We start from the raw sequence: 17537 nt of genomic DNA on the forward strand, positions 1-17537 counted from the left end.
AACACATGAAGCATCTATCAACATTTATATTTACATTTCAATACTTTCTTTGAGTGGAAGGGTTAACTGGCTGAGAATAAAGCCCAAACAATTTTCCCAAATTTAACATCTTGGCAAGTTTGGGGCGTGGTTTCCAGCTCTAACCAAACAACAAATCAGTCACTAATCGTGTGTGTAATATAAAGTATTCTATACATCCTACCTACATTACGACAAGTATACCGTTGAAGCACTCACAAAGGACTCTAAATTCTCCACCCCAAGTTTTTGCTGCTCCACCAAAACCAAAAATGCAACTGTTCCAAGTAACTCATGTTTGCGTTCACCCTTATCATCTCTAGCTCCGCCCTTTTGGCCAAACATGGTCACTTCTGGCTCCAGAAAACCAAGATGGCGACGGCTAAAATGCCAAACTTAAGGCTTCAGAAAGCAGTCGACAAATTAATGTGCGAGCTCACGTCGGCTACGTACATTACTCATTCAGTGTGAGGTCTTAATTGGCCTTCAAAGTGCTGAATACTGAGAGGATAGAAGCTGGAAGTTGGGTTGCAGGTGTGTACCATCTGTGAACATCTGCTCCTGACTGAAGGCTACAGTTAGCTCATCAACAGGCAGCTGCAAGCTGCAACACAGACCAGTTATTTGCTTTGCAGCACAATGTGCTTATTTAACAAAAAGCTAACAGGTCCAGACTGTTATTAAGTGCCTCCATACCTGCACACAGCGAGCTCTGAAAGGTCTGATTGTGTTAGTGTTTGATGCAGAAACGTTCCTCTCTCCTAACGGCGTCCAAAGTGCTTAACTCTGCAGAAAGCTGAAGCAGCCGTGTCAGCCAAATCAGTAAATACCCAGCAGGTGAATTAAAAATCTATCTTTATGGAGCAACACATTAGCCAACACTCACATTACCATCCTTCACATAAAGATCTACTTTGGAAGAAATGGCGGAGACGGGGGGAGGACGGAGGGTGCTGTGGATGGAGTATATAACCCTCAGGTGAATTAAGTCTTTATAGAGTGCTGCGTATTAGCCAACATTCACATTAGCATCTGCCCGCTATAAAGAAGAGAGGGGAGGAAGAGGAAGAGAAAGCTCACTAAGGGCAGATTTATGCACAGCGGGTGAATTAAAAGTCCATCTTTACAGGGAAACATATTAGCCAACACTTACATTATCATCGCTCACATAAAAATAATTTATAAGGAAGGAGGAGACGAAGCGAGCGGGAGAGATTAAAGGAGGAAGCCGTTGCACTTTGAAGAGGTAGCGTAAAAGTTAAAAGGCGATATTTATGGAGACAAGGATCAGAGCCAATTTTCAAAGTTTATGTTTGGGAGATATTGAGTTTAAGGTAATATTTTCAAAGAAGGGAAGGAGAGATGAGAACACAGAGGAGAGAGGAGGCGGAGTGGGAGATGAAGGAGAGGGAAAAGGGAACGAGACATAAAGATCAAGGATGGCAAAATGTCCAGGGAGCGTTTGTGTGCTCATGACAGGCTCTCTGCCGCAGAGCGGAGCTGCGAACTAAAGAGAGAGCGAATCACAGGATGAGTGGAAGAGAAAGAGGCTCGTTTAAAGGGAGCACAAAAGCATGGAGGTCAACGGAGGAGCAAGGGAACAACTGGTCCGCTGAGTGTTGTTTATGTGAGAAGAGGAGAGATTATCCAGGTGGAAACAGGGCGATGGATTGTTCCAAAGCCTTGAGAAGTAAGGAAGGATTCATTAGAGGGAAGATGGAGTGATGGGGAGAGGTGGGGTGGGGGGGCGTGTGATGAAATCAATCATTATGAAGGCCGCGTCCTCGCCGCACCTCAAGCCAAATGTAGAGTCCATTTTGGCTCGCCTCCTCGATCTGCTCTTTAGTCCGCTCTCACTAATGTGCCACGCTATACGCCAGGCGCATGGCTGAAATCATCGCTGGATCCCCCCCGCAGCTGCTGCAGCGACGGCTATACGGGCGGAATGGCCCGAATGCTATTCTGAGCGACGGACGGCTGCAGCATCGGAGAACAATGCAGAGAGGAGCAGGTGGAGGAGGTGAGAGGAAGTCACAGAATGATGCAGGATGGAATTTGCGACAGATCTCTCTCCTTCTATCCCTCTTTGTCTGCAGATGTGTGTTCACCATGAGTCTGGTTCTGCTGGAGGTTTCTGCGTCCACAGAAATCCACAGTTGTGTGCTTCGGCTGTCTTTAATCATCAGCTGACGTTCTGCTTACGTAATTTCCAGGAGTATCGTCAAAGCTTGCACAGTCTTCCTGTGCAAACATAAAATCTGTCTGTAATTATCTGTGCATCTTAAAAACTGATCTGTTTTTGTACACACACCTCTCTTAAAAAAAGAAGAGCATCTACTATTTGTGTAATCAGAGGATAACAATAAATGTTCCAGTCCCTCCTTGCTGATAAGCTTTATAATCAGTTGCCATCATCATCAGTGCAAGCTAGTTTTCCATCAGCTGCACATCAGCAGCCATAACTGTTAGCAGAATAGCCGATCTGTGTTCCCATAACTGTCTGCATAAAGTAAAACAACAAGCATCACTGTTGACATCCGGCTGTTTTAGTTACGCACGTGACTGCAGTTGCATGAAACAGCCTCTTTATCATACACATTTCCAATAATGACACAGCTAAATGTGACACTGTTTGTTTCAAGTAGCTGCTTTTAAAACGACTGCTGGTCCTGTTGTTGAGGCCTGAGCAGAGCTGTAGAGGCTAACATGAACAGAAAGGTGAACACAAGAGGTGTGGTGACAAACAAACACACACACACACACACACACACGAGCAGAGCCAGTAGCCAGCAGGCTTTTGAACATCTGTCATACCTGCCTGCTCCCATTCCATCAACACAGCGGCACCATCCCAGAAACACATGTTCCTTTCTGCTGCCATCCACACACACGCGCACACACACACACACACACACACACACACACACACACACAAACAGTGACCACCACTTCAGTCTGTCCCCGCCTCTCTCTCTTTATCCCTCTTTCTTCTCCCTCAGCCCCCTCTTCTTCGCTTCTTCAACTATCTATCTCTTCAAGCCTGCTGAAAACCGGTGCCTACTTCTACATGCACTGCAAGTGTACACACGCACACACACAACATGTTCGGTGATGTGAGACTCACTTCAATCTAAAGTTTTGTCCGAGCAAAGTTTGCAAAGGGAGAGGAAGAGTTGTGACTGCCAGAAAAGAGTTTGTAAAGTGAAGCGGGAGGGCCTCCGGTCGGCATCGCGGGGAGTCAGAGGTCAGAGGTCACGGTCACGCTGCAGAGTTTGGTTTAAAAACACAAAACTTTTGCAAAATGTTGGCCGCGCACCGTCTACGAGCCCCTACAAGTGAGACTTTTGTAAACTCTGCTGAGAGTTTACGAACTCGGCCCGACCTTGTTGTCTACGCTAGCTGCTACTGAGCAGGAGGGAAGACGATTATTGGATTGATCCTCGTGTCCAGCAGCGTTTTGAGCCCTAACGTCTAGAGAGAGATAAAAACAGCAGTGTGAACGTAGTCACGTGTCGCCCTGGGATTTATTTGTGTACCTGTTAATAACACGTGTCATGGGGGTCTAGTTTTGGTTAAGAAATTAAAGCAGTGGGAAAAGATGTGAGCAGATCTTTATAACAAATGCTTCTCTGCAGCCACAGCTTACTTTCCTTTGATGTGGAGCTCATTCGAAACACTGACATTGTAGGTTATTTTGTGGGCTAAATACTCCCCCGATAGAAGTATCATTTGCCACTTAAACTCTTCACCAAATGCACCCCTGACTCCTGCGTGAGTACAATTCTCTCTCAGTAACAAATATTTAGAGAAATTTGTGCATTTTTCTAAAGAATAGGATTCAAAAATAAGGTCAGGTAGCGATTCGTCGACAAGAAGAGATACTCTAATGGAGATAAAGTGGAAGGGAGGGTAAATAAGGACACAGAGAGAGAGCAGTGAACACATCATTTTCACCTGCTGATTAGCACAGAGACGCAACATCACGAGGGCAGACAGGTGCCACAAAAACACTGACACACGCACAAAGACATGCTAAAAAAACACATCTTACCACAGACGTATTAAACTCCCATTACAGTTAATTTAAAGTTCTGACACAACCTACTGAAAACGATAAACAACCAGAGCTCTGAGACACACCGACGTGTGTACACTCTCACAAGACAGCTTCATCTTCTTACAGGCAGATAACAGCACCTTCACCGGGTATCTGAGGTTAGAGGCAGGCTGTAACTTTCCTCTTTCACTAACTTCTGCTCTCTTCTCTTTCTTACTCCCTCCATCTTTCCTCCTCACAGAGGAAATAAATAAACACAAAGTCTTTTCTGTGCTTCAGAAAAGCTCTTTATTATAGAAAGGAAAAAGGAGGCAGATAAAGGAGAAAAAGGGAGAAACCGAGCCAATGGTGTAAAGGGAAAGAAAAGAAAGCAGAAAGAAGTAGAAAATGGGAAGAAAAATAAAGGAAAGGAAAAGAGGAAAAAGGGGAGAAACAGACACAATTAGAGGACGCAGAAGAGAGGTCAGAAGAGGATAAATTCATCAGGAGAGAGAGAAAAGAAGTTGGCTTCCTGCCGTGTAAACCAACATCACGGATCTGATGGGCTGTCACTTTATCAGATGAAGACCACTCGTCGTGTCCTTACACCCCCGCTGGGATCCTCATTATCGGCCATGATTGCCCCCACCTAACCTCCCCCATCCTCTCCTCCTCCTCTTCCTCCTCCTCTCCTCCTCCTCTCCTCCTCTAACCCCCGCTCTCCACCTCTCTTTCATCTGCGGGGCACCTTCTTAACATCCCAATTATCATCATCTTTGATTTCTGCTCTCGTTTCTCAAGAAGAAGACGTAATTGGAAAAGTTTCTCGGATTTTCTCTCCTTGATTTTCTTTTACTCGTCTTTCCGTAACGTCTCCCTGATGTCTCTAAATCAGAGAACCTAACTTTAATCACATACAAACCAAAAGCTAAGCGTAGTTTCTTTACCTTTAAAGCCCAGTTCAGACCAGTTACAACACTGCAACGTTTCCCTGCAAACTTCCAAAACTTTTTTCATCTGGTCTCCTGATATCAACAATCTGGTTCACAGCTTAGTCAAGCATTCTCTGTTTGTAGTCAGCAAAGCGAGACCTTTATGTACCATTCCAGGATTTGACCAAAACAACAGCAGCACAAAAGAGAACCAGGCAATAACCAACATAAACCGAGACCGAGAAGGAGTTTAACTTTAGAGGCAGGAAAATGAGACAGAAAGAGGAAGCTCAGATACAATACGACTAAAAGAAGCTGCACCTACCTGCACATTTGGTCCTGGTGACCAGCGGCGGCCCCGGTGGTCCCGTCCCTCCCTCCCCCGGTCTGGATAGCAGCACCTTGATCTCGTACTCCACGTCCGGGTCCAGGTGCCACAGTTTGTATGTGGGGGCGTCCACCACGTGAGTCTCCGCCCAGTTCCCCGACGTGGTGCGGTACTCCACCTCCTTCAGGATGATCGGCCCGTCACCGATGATGCTGTTGGCGTTGGGTTTGATCCACAGGTAGGTGGCGCCGACGGCGAGGAGCTCGGGCGGGGCGATGGGGGTGGGAGGAGCTGGGGAATGGAAACAGAGATGGTTTGTTAAAGTTAGACTCTCCAGATGAAGGCTTTTTATAACGTAGCTTTGCACTGCAGCACTTTCTTTAAAATGAAGATTTTACTTAATTTTATGCATTAGATGCACTATAATTAAAAACTTTATAATTATTATTAGTTGGGTTTCATTTTCCGTATGCTGTGCCCTTTATTTTCTGTCTTACTTTTACTATTATTATGAATTAGGTTTTACTTTCCATCTTATTTATTTGGCACTTTATCCTTCTTTTTATGTTCGTTCCGTCTGTTTTTATGAGCATTTATTTCCTTACTTTATTTCATTCCTTCTATGAAAGGTGCTATAAAATGAAGTTTACTGTATATTGGCATTTTTCTTTTATAGTTGCATAACAAAAATCCTGCTGAAAAAGTCAATAAAACACGTCGTCCCTGTTGAATACATAATCAAAATATAATCAAAAAACAAATACATAATTTTATTTTGAAAGAAAACTAAACCCCCTCCTGCTTTTTCATTTATATTCGAATACATTACAGAACTCATCCTCTCCTAAAGCTGCATTAAAATACAATCAGTGATGCATAAGAGGGAAACACCAGCTCTCGGGGTGCTCTGTGTAATTTTCCAAAATAAGGAACACAATTTTCGATGCATCATTTCATTATGTGCTGTTTTATGTAATGCCTGTGCTTCAACAAATCTTCAACTTCAAATAATTTACAAACAACACTAGTTCAAAATTTAGTATGTGGCTGACCGTATCAGCTCAATGTGCGCTTTTGTGGGCAACACTGGTAGCGTGGTGTGTGCGTGACGGCTGCGGAACGTGTTCATTTTCATTTTTAATGCATGAAAACACTCACGCGCCGAAAATGTAGAGAATAGGAGGCTCGCCTATTATACCGCGAGCCGCGGTGAAAATGAATTGTGATGAGTCCTACTGATCTCTGACAGCAATATTAACATCTCTTCCTGTAGTAAAAGTCACAGACGTGAGAGTAAAGTAAGTCAACACTTCCGGTATGCTTTTTCAAAGTAAAAGCCTGATCTAGTATTCTGACTCCCCTCGTTCGTGCACAATGCTTTTATTTTGAAGTGTTTCCCGGGCCGTTGTTGTTGTAATTTTTATTACTTTATTTGGCTCTGAAAGTACCGTCACTCACTCAGTCAGTCAGTCACATACAGTGTTTAAGGTTGACCCCAGCGGTCAGCTAAAACAAAAGTATCACTAAACAGGAAGAGGAACGTCAGGGTTAGGTCGCACTCAGCCTGTTCTGTCTGTATCGATACCCCGATAAACACTTGGTAAACTGTTGCTGTGTAAAGGTTTTTAACGGCCAGATGATCAGAAATCAAAGCGTATCCTGCAGCACAGACTGCGAGCGACCGCAGACACTTAACGGTAACTCTGAGATGCAAATGTAAAGAGGAAGCAGACAGTTTAAATTCTGCAGCCGCTGCCACTAAAAGCTAAGAGGAGACGTTTTTACCGACTGAGTTCTCCACCTGTAGCTCTAATCCATCACTCTGTTGACATGTTGCTGACAGCTTCTCTGCAGCCACACTTTCACATTATGCTACTTTAAAATAATGGCCTCTGTCAAGCCTAAAAGCAAAGGGTGTTTTATTACTCCCTCATGTGTTCTTTTGTTTTTTTTCAAAGCCAAACTGGAGGCAGCAGCTTCTTCTCAAAGTGAAATAAAAAAGCACTCACATAAAGAGTAAAACATGCAAAGAAATTAAATGCATTTAAATGCAGATGTATCTCTATATTTGCATTGAAAGGCTGAGGAAACCATCCATCAATTATTAATACTCAGGCAAGAGAGCTATTATGATATCACAGACTTCATAAATCATGTATTCTATTAGGTTGGGGGGCCAAGATCCTCAAAGTATAAATATATGGAATTAGAAAGCTTAAAGCACAAAGTGAAACCATAATATTATTAAAAGGAGAATACAGATACTATAACATTTACACATGATGAAATGTATGTAAGTCGTCTCAGACTATGTAGTCTAATGACAAGCTGCAGAAAGTTCAATCAAACACTTCTTTGCATTTTCATCCTCTGTATGAGCCTGGTTGCTCTCCACTGATGTTAAATTTAGCCGTGCAGCCCACACACAGCTCTCCAAATCTCTGTATTCTCTTTACAGCCATGAAAGCTCAGATGTGTTAATTAACAAAAAGGATGTCAAAACACTCAAACCTGAATGTGAAACTCATTTAAAGGAAAGCAAATTATCTGGACTTCTTTCTCTTGGTCATCAGAATGTGTCAGGAAATATCCTGTTGAGCATGAACTACAGCAGCCACCATGGACAGCTCCTGCATGTCTGAAGGCCCGAGGTTCAGCACCTTGGACAGCGTCCATGCAACTCTGATACAAAGGCTGAAATATGACATATTTCCCTCTGCTGGAAAATAAAAAAGAACTAATAAACATGGTTCTACTGTTTTGCATTATATTTTTAAACAGCTTTAGAGTGTCGTTTGACTTTAGAGTCCAAGCCTGAAAACCAGTATAAATCTAACTGGGAAACTGTGTTGCATGTCATGCCTCTTCTTTCTCCTCTTATTTATTTTCACCTCTCTAAAAAGATGCAACCAGTTCTCTAACATGTGGAAGGTGCAATCCAGTATATTATGACCATATTAGTCTGTTAAACATTTTGTTTTCAATCATAAATAACTTGACAAGTTAAACTCAACATGTAACTTGCTTACATTTGAAAAATATTTGATGGATTAGACACATTATGGTGTGAACTTAATCTCATACAATATTTGCTAATATATATTCCAACAAATGATCCACAATCTTACGCCAGTCCTACAAATGGCTCACAATTTCTCATCTCCATGTTGTCAACTCTTTGTCGAGTCCCCCCTTTAGTGCATTCAAGGTATAAGTTAGCGTCTGTTTAGCATCTGTTTAGTGTTTTCAGGGCACCCTTTAACATCTGTTTTAAGGTATGTTTTCTTCCTCTCTAACTAATTGTTGTGAAACTGCCTGCTTGATTAGGGTTAGGCAAATAAACTGCTTGGTTTACATAAGGAAACACATCAGTGGGGGACGGTCAGATGCTCTGAGAGTCTAATATTTCTGCAGATGGGTTAACATTGGAGTTAGTTGCAGCCCGGTGCAGATGTTAAAGGTTTCCTTGTGTGTCTGTAGGAGACGCCTTTGGTTGAGGGGCATTATGGGTATAAGAACAAACAATGCATGAAAAATAGCTACACTAAAATGTGTTTTCATCTCTATTTTTGAATTCCAGCAATGTCATGCCCAGTTCATCGATCACCGAAACTCCATAAATTGATTATATTACCAGGAGCAACTTGAATTGAAATGTGTGCATGATGGAAGACTGTCTTACAAACAGTGTTTTGGAAAATGAAGTTCATACAGTGGGCTTTTAAACAACTTGGCCTAAAAGCATCGTTTTAAGATTGCAGACGCGGCTTCTTGGTATAAATCTTCACTTCCTGTCTGTGGCAGGTGCTCCGTCAGTTGACAGCTGCGTTATGCTAGCTAAAAATAATGGCCCCTCTCCTCCCCGCTGTCTGAAAGCAGAGTCCTGATCTCACTCTGGAAGTTTTTACTCTCCTCAAGGCCCCATTAGAATATGTATGGTGGCTGCGGGGCCGATGAATCAACTGTCAGTTACCGCACAGTCATCCATCTCGACTTTATGCCAGATGTGAGTGTGTGTGTGTGAGTCAGTGTGTGCATGCCGGTGAGTAAAAGACAATAAGCATTTCTATGTATGCGTGAGAGGAGGTATGTGCAGGTGAATATGAATTTGTACATGCAGTTATGTTCCTCATCTTAACATCCATAAACTTTGTTCTAAAGTATTGAAATTGTGTCGTATATAAGACAAATAGACGTGTTTTTTCACCACATTTTCACAGGTTAATAACCAAGCACACTGAAATAATTTTCAAACCCTTCAGCTGCAACATAAAATCCTGCAGTTGGCTTTAAACAGACCAAAAAGATGCAACATACTCCTTTAACAGCAGCCTGTTAACTGTGCTTTAAAGCCGCTCTAACAGAGACTCGACTCTTCATTAACATCATTTATATTCAACAACCTCTCCTGATGTCACTCCACAGGAAGAAAGAGCAAGATCATTCAATCACTGCCCCCCCCCTCCGTCTGTTTCCTCCTTCCATCCCTCCATCCCTCCCTCTGCCAGCTCGTTTAAAGCCCAGAGTTACACAGGCCACCCAGCGACACACAACCTGCCACCCTACATCACATGGGGAGGGGAGGGAGGTGGCAATTACACACTTTTTTGTACTCGCACTGTACATTTACGAACACACCCACACAAAAGCCTGTGTTTGCATGTACACATTCAGAGATCATATAACATAGAGACACAAACATTACATACACACACTGGTACATTTGGCCTTCATGCAGTGATGCTAATGAAGTTTGAAAGGAGGGAGGAAGGAAGGAAGGAGGCAGTAAGAAAGATGATGATGGTGTGGAGAGATGGAGGTAAAGGAAACAAAAATGAAAGAAGGAGGAGACGCCTGATGCCAGATCAAATTATATTATATATAATAAAATTATTATTAGGCTAATTCTATAGTAAAGTAACGCATGTTGTAAAAAGAGTTGCGTTGCATAAAGTTCGATTTGAATCTGAAGAGAGGAGACGTCTGCAGGACGCTGTTTTGCCTCTGCAGAAGAAACACTCTGTAGTAAAAACAAGCAGGCCTCATGAAGTTTTAAAATGGGACACAGCAGAAGTGAGACTGTAACAGAGGGCCAGTAAAGACTGTGTGTGTGTGCGTGTGTGTGTGTGTGTGTGTGTGTGTGCGTGTGTGCGTGTGTGTGTGTGTGCAGCCGCCCTGGCCCCATAAAGGTTTTATCTGGTGTATCCTGGGGCCTTGTTGTCGCAGGACACATAGCACTCTCAAAAGTGGCCCGTGTTACTACACCCTGAGGGAAGGAAGTATATGGATCTACTTTTTTACTGCACTGTATTACAATCCCAGCAAGCATTGTGAAGATGTGTGTGTTGGCGTGTGTGTGTGTGGCAGGGATGGAAAGGATGAAAGAGAATGAATTCATAAATAAAAGAGACAGAGCACTGTCCTGTATGTTTTTGAATGTATGTTGATAAGTGTGCTTTAATGGTTATCTTAGTGTGCTTAAGTTACTGTCAGTTTGATAATATGTATGTTTTTCGTCTTCTGGTTACTGTAAATATCTTTACATTAAGTCGTCTTAAACTTTATGCATCTGCAGACATTATTAATCTTCTTTGTGTGCTGTAGGTAGCTAATTTACAGAAAACTCTTTGAGATTTGAAAACATAGAAAGTAGCATTAACTTTGTTCTGGAAACAAACCGTTGTGCGACAAACCAAATCGGGATGCAAAGAGTGTAACATTGGTGGCTACGATCACATCTGCTCCTCCGCTGCAGTAGTGATCAAAGTGCAGAAGATTTGGAGAGACTGAACCCTCGTCTCATCAGCAGATTGCATTTTGGGTAAAATCTTGAAAAGTCACAACAGATAAACTGGGTAAAACACAAAACAACAACACACAGAAACAAAGGTCTTCAGAAATGTTGCCTAATCACTCCGGAGTATCCCTCAGGCCAATAAAACAAAACCTACATCCCTAAAATACGACTTCCAATTATGACTATATAGGTGCCCCTCTAGTGATAGTTTTGCACATGCAGGGCTCCAGCTCAATTAGAACCATGCAAGTTAGTTAGATGCATAACTAATGTAAGTACAATAAACTATTTTTCTCACACGACAAGAGAACCCTGGTCTCATGTTTGTCTCGTTTGTTTGATGCATCCATTTCCTTCAACTGCCTTTTCTAGTAGCCATTTACACTCTTACACAACGTCAAGTGACTTCAACAGCACATCAAAACAATAAGCTAGTAGACAGAATCCAGAGATGACGCTAGAGGGTTACCTACAGCGTCATACTTTGAAGTTTAGGGCCATTAAAGAAGCTGCTGTATATCAAATTAACGACAAAATCTATTGACAAAAGTAAAATAGCAAAGGACCCATAACAGTTTCCTGTGGTACACCATAAAGTTAGGATTAACATTAAAATTATATTTTGAGCATTTTATTTTACTTTATTTAGTACAGTAATATTAAGTAGTACAGTTTGTGGTCCATGTCTCAACCCCTTTGTCGCCAGGGAATTCTAACCAAGCACACAAACTCATCATCTGTTGTCTGTGGCACGTGTACAGGATTCTTCTACAAGATTGTAAAGGGCAACGCTAAAGGAATAACTTCAGGACAGGTGAACTGTAAGAAGGAAAGGGAAGCCAAAGAAAGAAACAGGAAGTTAGAAAGTTTGGTCTATCAAAATAACAGACGACTTAACAAAAGTTAAAAGGGGAGAAAGAGAGCGAGAGACGGTGGTGGCTTTTATCAGGTCCTTCCAATCTAAATAGCTCCCACTTCATTTCACTGTCTGCTTCTCCTGCCAGCCAATATAACACACAAACATACAAACGATCTCTCTCTGTCTCTCTCTCTCTCTCACACTCTCTCACACACACACACACACACACACACACACACACACACACACACACACACACACACACACACACACACACACAGTTATGTTTGTAGAAAAAGAAAAGGTACAAAATAAGGTGAAGAAAGAGGGAGAAAAGAGGGGAAAGGAGTGAAGATTTAGGAGTAATAGTTGCTCTGTTGGTAAAATTACTTTTTTATCGCCTCCACTCGGCTGGCAGTTTATAACATACCTCATAGTGTGTTTGTGTGTGTGTGTGTGTGTGTGTGTGTGTGTGTGTGTTTGTGTGTGTGTTTGTGGCTAATCCAAAAGGCCAATCAAATCTTTCCGAGCTCTGGCGTGTTCTCAGAGAGAGAAAGATTCAAAGATATAAAAAAGTGAAAGAGTGTGTGTGTGTGTGTGTCTCTGTGTGTGTGTGTATGTGTGTGTGTCTCTGTGTGTGTGTGCGTGTGTGCGCGTGTGTGATAGAGAGCCAGATAGACGAGGACTCAGCCCACCAGAGAGGAGAGAAATGATATCACCCAGGTGGCGGAAAAGATGGAAAAATCAGTTGCACCGAAAATGACAATCGTTCAACTAAAATGTGTTTTTCTCTCATTCAGCAGCGGGGAGGGAGAGCGATGATAGTCGGGATGATAAGAGTGAGAGGAGGAGGGAGAGAGGATTTTCTGAGTTCATGTAGTGCTTCCGATCCCTGTTTCCTTTCCGGAGACATAATTCCATGTTAAATGCGGCCGAGGTTTTGAACAATAGCGAAAGTTATTATGTGGAAGTTATTTATCCCAAGGCCGGCTGGACTTGGTTGAAGTTCTTGAGGTCGTTTCGCCTCTTACCCAAAAGGCTTCTTCAGTTCCGACTTTTACCAACAGAAAAAGCCTTTCCAATGAAAGGCCAAATGTCTTCAACAACTCAAAGTCCAGTTGCCTTTTGGTTTAAAGTTAGAACTACCATGGTGGCTACCTGGATGATGAAGAACCTTCCCAGACTAGAATCTTTCTACGGTCATCTGCTCCAGACACAGCAGTGCATGAAGTGTCGTGATTCCCCCAATCCATACGCTCTACGAGGTTCTCCTACCTCACTGCTGAGGACTACTATTAGAGTTTAGAGATCCAAGCAGGAGAAGGAGACCGCGGGGAGACAAAAGCTAAGATGGTTTGTCTGGATGAAAGAAGGGGCTGCACTGAGGGGCAGTGTATGATAAATAAGCGACTCTGATGGAATGAAAGAGTAAAATTACAGAGCTGGCAATTTATTTCCGTCTTATACCAACTGAACAGAATGAAATTAATTATCAGTTTATCGTTGAAATACTGGAAACAGACTATTTCCCTCCTCCTCTCTGTCTACTTATTATTAAATCCTAATTAATATTTCTGCATGTTGTTATCTGTTATTCATTACAGGTCTATTTCGCAGCTCCTTGAATAACAGTTAATCACACAAAGAGAAGATAAACACACGCACAAGGATCAGCAAAAACCAGCTGTGATACGATCGTTTCAGCTCGTACCGTGTTAATGATAACCACAGTCTGTCTGAGTGTAAACGAGATCTCTCTTCTATTTGCTGAAATTTAAATAAATAGTTCCTGAAGTTCATCAGATATTTTTTTTAGAAAACAAAGCACACAGTGTGTAAATTGTTATCATTTTTTCTAACAGACAATTATGTAAATTATTCTGGCATTTTGTAAGAGTTGGTTTTACTTCTAACCTATAATTTTAGGTAAAACGCTGCAAAGATGCTGATTTAGTCAACAGACAAAGTTATCCAACTGCAGAGGTGCCAGGAGGTCTGTTTATGGCTCTGGTCATGTGGAAAAAACAAACATAATAATAATGGTAAGTGCAAGAATTGATGTGTAAAAAAGAGTTTTAAATGATTTGTTTGAGTTCTTTGGGTGCACAAAAGGAAAAGTTTTTTTTCGTCCAAACTACAGCCAATCACAAGTCGTATAACTTTGTCCATCCTTAAACTGCATCTTTTTAACAAACAACACTCATATTTTCTTCTTTAAATCCCGAACCGTTGTTTTGCACATGCAAATATTTCTGTGAGCAGTCCTTCCAGACAAAAGTGGCCTGGCCCTGCGTGCTAAATGTAATATGTTTCTCCCTCGCCCTCGTGGATTCACTCTCCCCGAGGAGAAAAAGTTCTGACTCACCTGTCGACTCCGCTTACAAGCGACCTGCTGACTAACGCTCACATCGCCCCCCTGCGTCTCCTGGCTCCGTTTACGTGTAAAAGGTGAGAGGTGGAAATGTTCCAGCTTTTTGTTTCTTTCGCATGAGCTAATCTGACAAAATAAGACGTCTTATTTTATCCTCTGCGGTCTCTCTCTGTTATTTACCTGCTCAGAACTGCCACTGTTCTTTATATAAACACATTCCTCCTCCAAGTCCTGGGGATTGACTGCTTTCACTGTGTGTGTGTGTGTTTGTATGTGTGTGTGTGTTTGTGCTGCACCTGTGAGTAACACACTCCACACACTCTCCCTCAGGCCTGTTACTTGGTATAATGAATTCAGCACTAGTCACAAAGAATACTTTAATCAAAAGATTCATAGTGCGACGACGCAGCCTCCATCTTTCACAGAGAGACGAAAGAAACGAAGGAAGGAAGAAAAACAGAAAAGGAAAGAAAGAAAAAGACAGGGATTGAAATGGGAACACAAGAGCTAAGAATCATGGGAAATAAGATCTGATTCCCTTTTCCTCGCAGCAAACTCACACCTGCTACCTCTTCACACACATATACACACACATGCACACACGCCAAAGCAAACAAAAACATCTCTATCTGCTCTCCGGGCCATCTGAGTCCACTTCCAGACTAAACATCCAACAGCAGCAGACATGCTGTGTCCTTGTTTTAAAAATGTGACACTGCTTACGGTTGCTGTTAAATTATGACTTAAGTTATCTGATCTCTTAAGAGGAGGTGAATGCGTGGGATGAATTATTTCTTATTTCTTAATTCTAGATTTGCAAAGAGTAAAAATTCAAGCCTTGTCAGGTTTGTCTGCAAGATGGCATACAAACAACCTTTAAAATGCTCGTTTTTTGAATGGAGTTTGGTTTGACCATTTCTGATGCAACCTCAGGACGTCAAGAAAATCTTAAAGCTTTGAAAAGCTTTAGCGACAAAGGTTCATGGCAAAGTCTAAAATAATAGTGTTGTATTTGCTTGATTCATGTTGCCCAACTTGAGTCGCTTTTCTTTTCGACTTTTTACATAACCACGCTGCGTGGCAAAAATAAGCTTTTGGTTGAACTCATACCCACTAAGTCTGCCCGGAACCTGGGCGCCATAAATGACGACCAGCTCACCTTTAAGGTTCACGTGGCCTCGATTGCTCGGTGATGTCAATTTGCCCTGTACAACATCAGGAAGATCAGACCCTACCTTTCAGAGCATGCAACACAACTGCTGCTGCAGCCTCGCGTGATATCACACATTGACTACTGCAACTCCCTACTGGCAGGCCTTCCTGCATGCACAGTCAAACCTCTGCAGATGATCAGGAACGCAGCAGCGCGACTGGTCTACAATCTACGCTATGAAATAGACGTTAATACAATCAGCTCAGTTTGAGTAAATCCTTCTATTCTCACAGTCTTCTGTGATACGGCAATCAGGTGTGGTCTGATTAATGTATGAATAAAACTCAGAACAACCACAGACTTGTGATAACAGGACCATAATTATGTAAATTATTTTGGCATTTTGTAAGAGTTGGTTTTACTTCCAACCTATAATTTTAGGTAAAAACACTGCATTAGTAAACAGACAAAGTTATCCAACTACAAAGTTGCCAGGCGGTCTGTTCGTGGCTCTGGTCATGTGGAAAAACAAAAAGATAATAATATTTGAAAATGCAAGAAGTGAGGTGGAAAAAGCAGTTGGTAATGGTGTTTCAAATGATTTGTTTGACTTCTTTGGATGCACAAAAAAGAAGTGCTTTAGTCGTGTAACTTTGGATTATCGGGTGAGTTTTGTCCAACATTAAAGTGCATCTTTTAACAGACAGCACAAATATTTTCTCCCACAGACTTGTGCTATTATTAGATTAGAACTTCATCTTGCTTGAACTTTAAAGTGTTATTCACCATCTTAAGAAATGCGTTTAATTAATTCCTTTTAAAGACACTCGCTAATGCTGTTAAACAGGGTTAATCTTATCTTTCATCTCTCGCGGATGATGATAAAGAGCAATATTAAGAAGGTGACGGTGTACTCTTCGCATTTCAAACTACTAAACAGCCTTTAATTTTAAGCTTATTTACTAAATGTTGTGTCCCATAGCAGCATCAGCTCCGTCAAAATGTCCACAAACATGACACTAAACTTCTACCTGCTCGCTTCCTGTAAGATGCCGGGGGTTAAAGTCCCGTAGTCCCAAAGAGGAGACACTGATCGTCTTAGAGTCGGAATAATCTCCTCCAACGGTTTTTAATGAAATAAGAATTTGTCTTAAATCCGTCACATTCACAGGAGAGACACAGCAGGATACTTAAAGTGGACACCACTCGGTTTTTTACTGCTCTTATCTACACAAACACACAGGATGGAGGCCAATGAGATGTTAGGATTGAACCTGTCAGCTCTGGATTTTCTTCTTCATCTGTTTCCTCTTTTCTTCTCCACTTTTCATTCACCTCTTTTTACTTCCTTCTACCATCATCTTTCTCTCCTCAGTCTTCGGTTTCAACTTTTCACCTTCTCTCTGCCTCCTCTCCTCTCTCCGCTCCCCTCAGTTCACCCTCTCTCTTCTTCTTCTCCTACCTTTTCCTCTCCTTTTTCTCACCTCCAGTCTCACCACTGCTCACCCTACCTGTTCATGCATTACTTATAGTTCTCTTCAGGAATTCTGTGTGAAGTGTCCACTTTCTCTGACCCACACCCACACACACACACACACACACGCACGCGCGCACAGAGGCTGATGCACATGAAAGAGCAATGGACATGGAATACCAACGGCATGACAAACGGGCCAGCAACAAATCACAACACACACAAAAACCCACACACACATCCCCTACGGCAAGCCCTAAGGTCCTGGTTTAAGAGGCAGGTGGAGTGTGCACTGTATGGGTGCATGCTTCACACACACACACTCCCTCATGCGGGCAGATAAACAAACCTCTCACAGAAAAAGCAGCTTGGCTCTTTAAAGTTCTCTCTCCTCAGGGATCACATCTTTTTCTTGTCTCGTCTGATGTATATTTCACTATTTTGTGTCATCTTTTTTTACTTCATTGCTGCCTGTGTAGCACAGAACATCCCACCGAATCACATCTGCTTCAATCTACGATGAACTGACTGACACGCAGGAAACATGCTTTTATTTTGAAGGGATGTTA

At 42.2% G+C, this 17537-nt stretch overlaps 1 protein-coding gene across 1 annotated transcript in view; it reads right to left on the minus strand.

Moving 5' to 3' along the window:
• The window catches only part of ptprt (protein tyrosine phosphatase receptor type T), a 331706-nt gene that overhangs the window by 215314 nt on the left and 98855 nt on the right, over positions 1-17537 (minus strand). The window contains exon 8 of the mRNA XM_069679080.1: positions 5312-5605. Within this exon, the coding sequence (XP_069535181.1) occupies positions 5312-5605 (294 nt within the window). The remainder of the gene's footprint in view (positions 1-5311; positions 5606-17537) is intronic.

The sequence above is a fragment of the Semicossyphus pulcher genome, unplaced genomic scaffold (assembly GCF_022749685.1).
Source record: "Semicossyphus pulcher isolate SPU_LCO1_2020_fin unplaced genomic scaffold, fSemPul1.0.p SCAF_3, whole genome shotgun sequence".
NCBI lineage: Eukaryota > Metazoa > Chordata > Actinopteri > Labriformes > Labridae > Semicossyphus > Semicossyphus pulcher.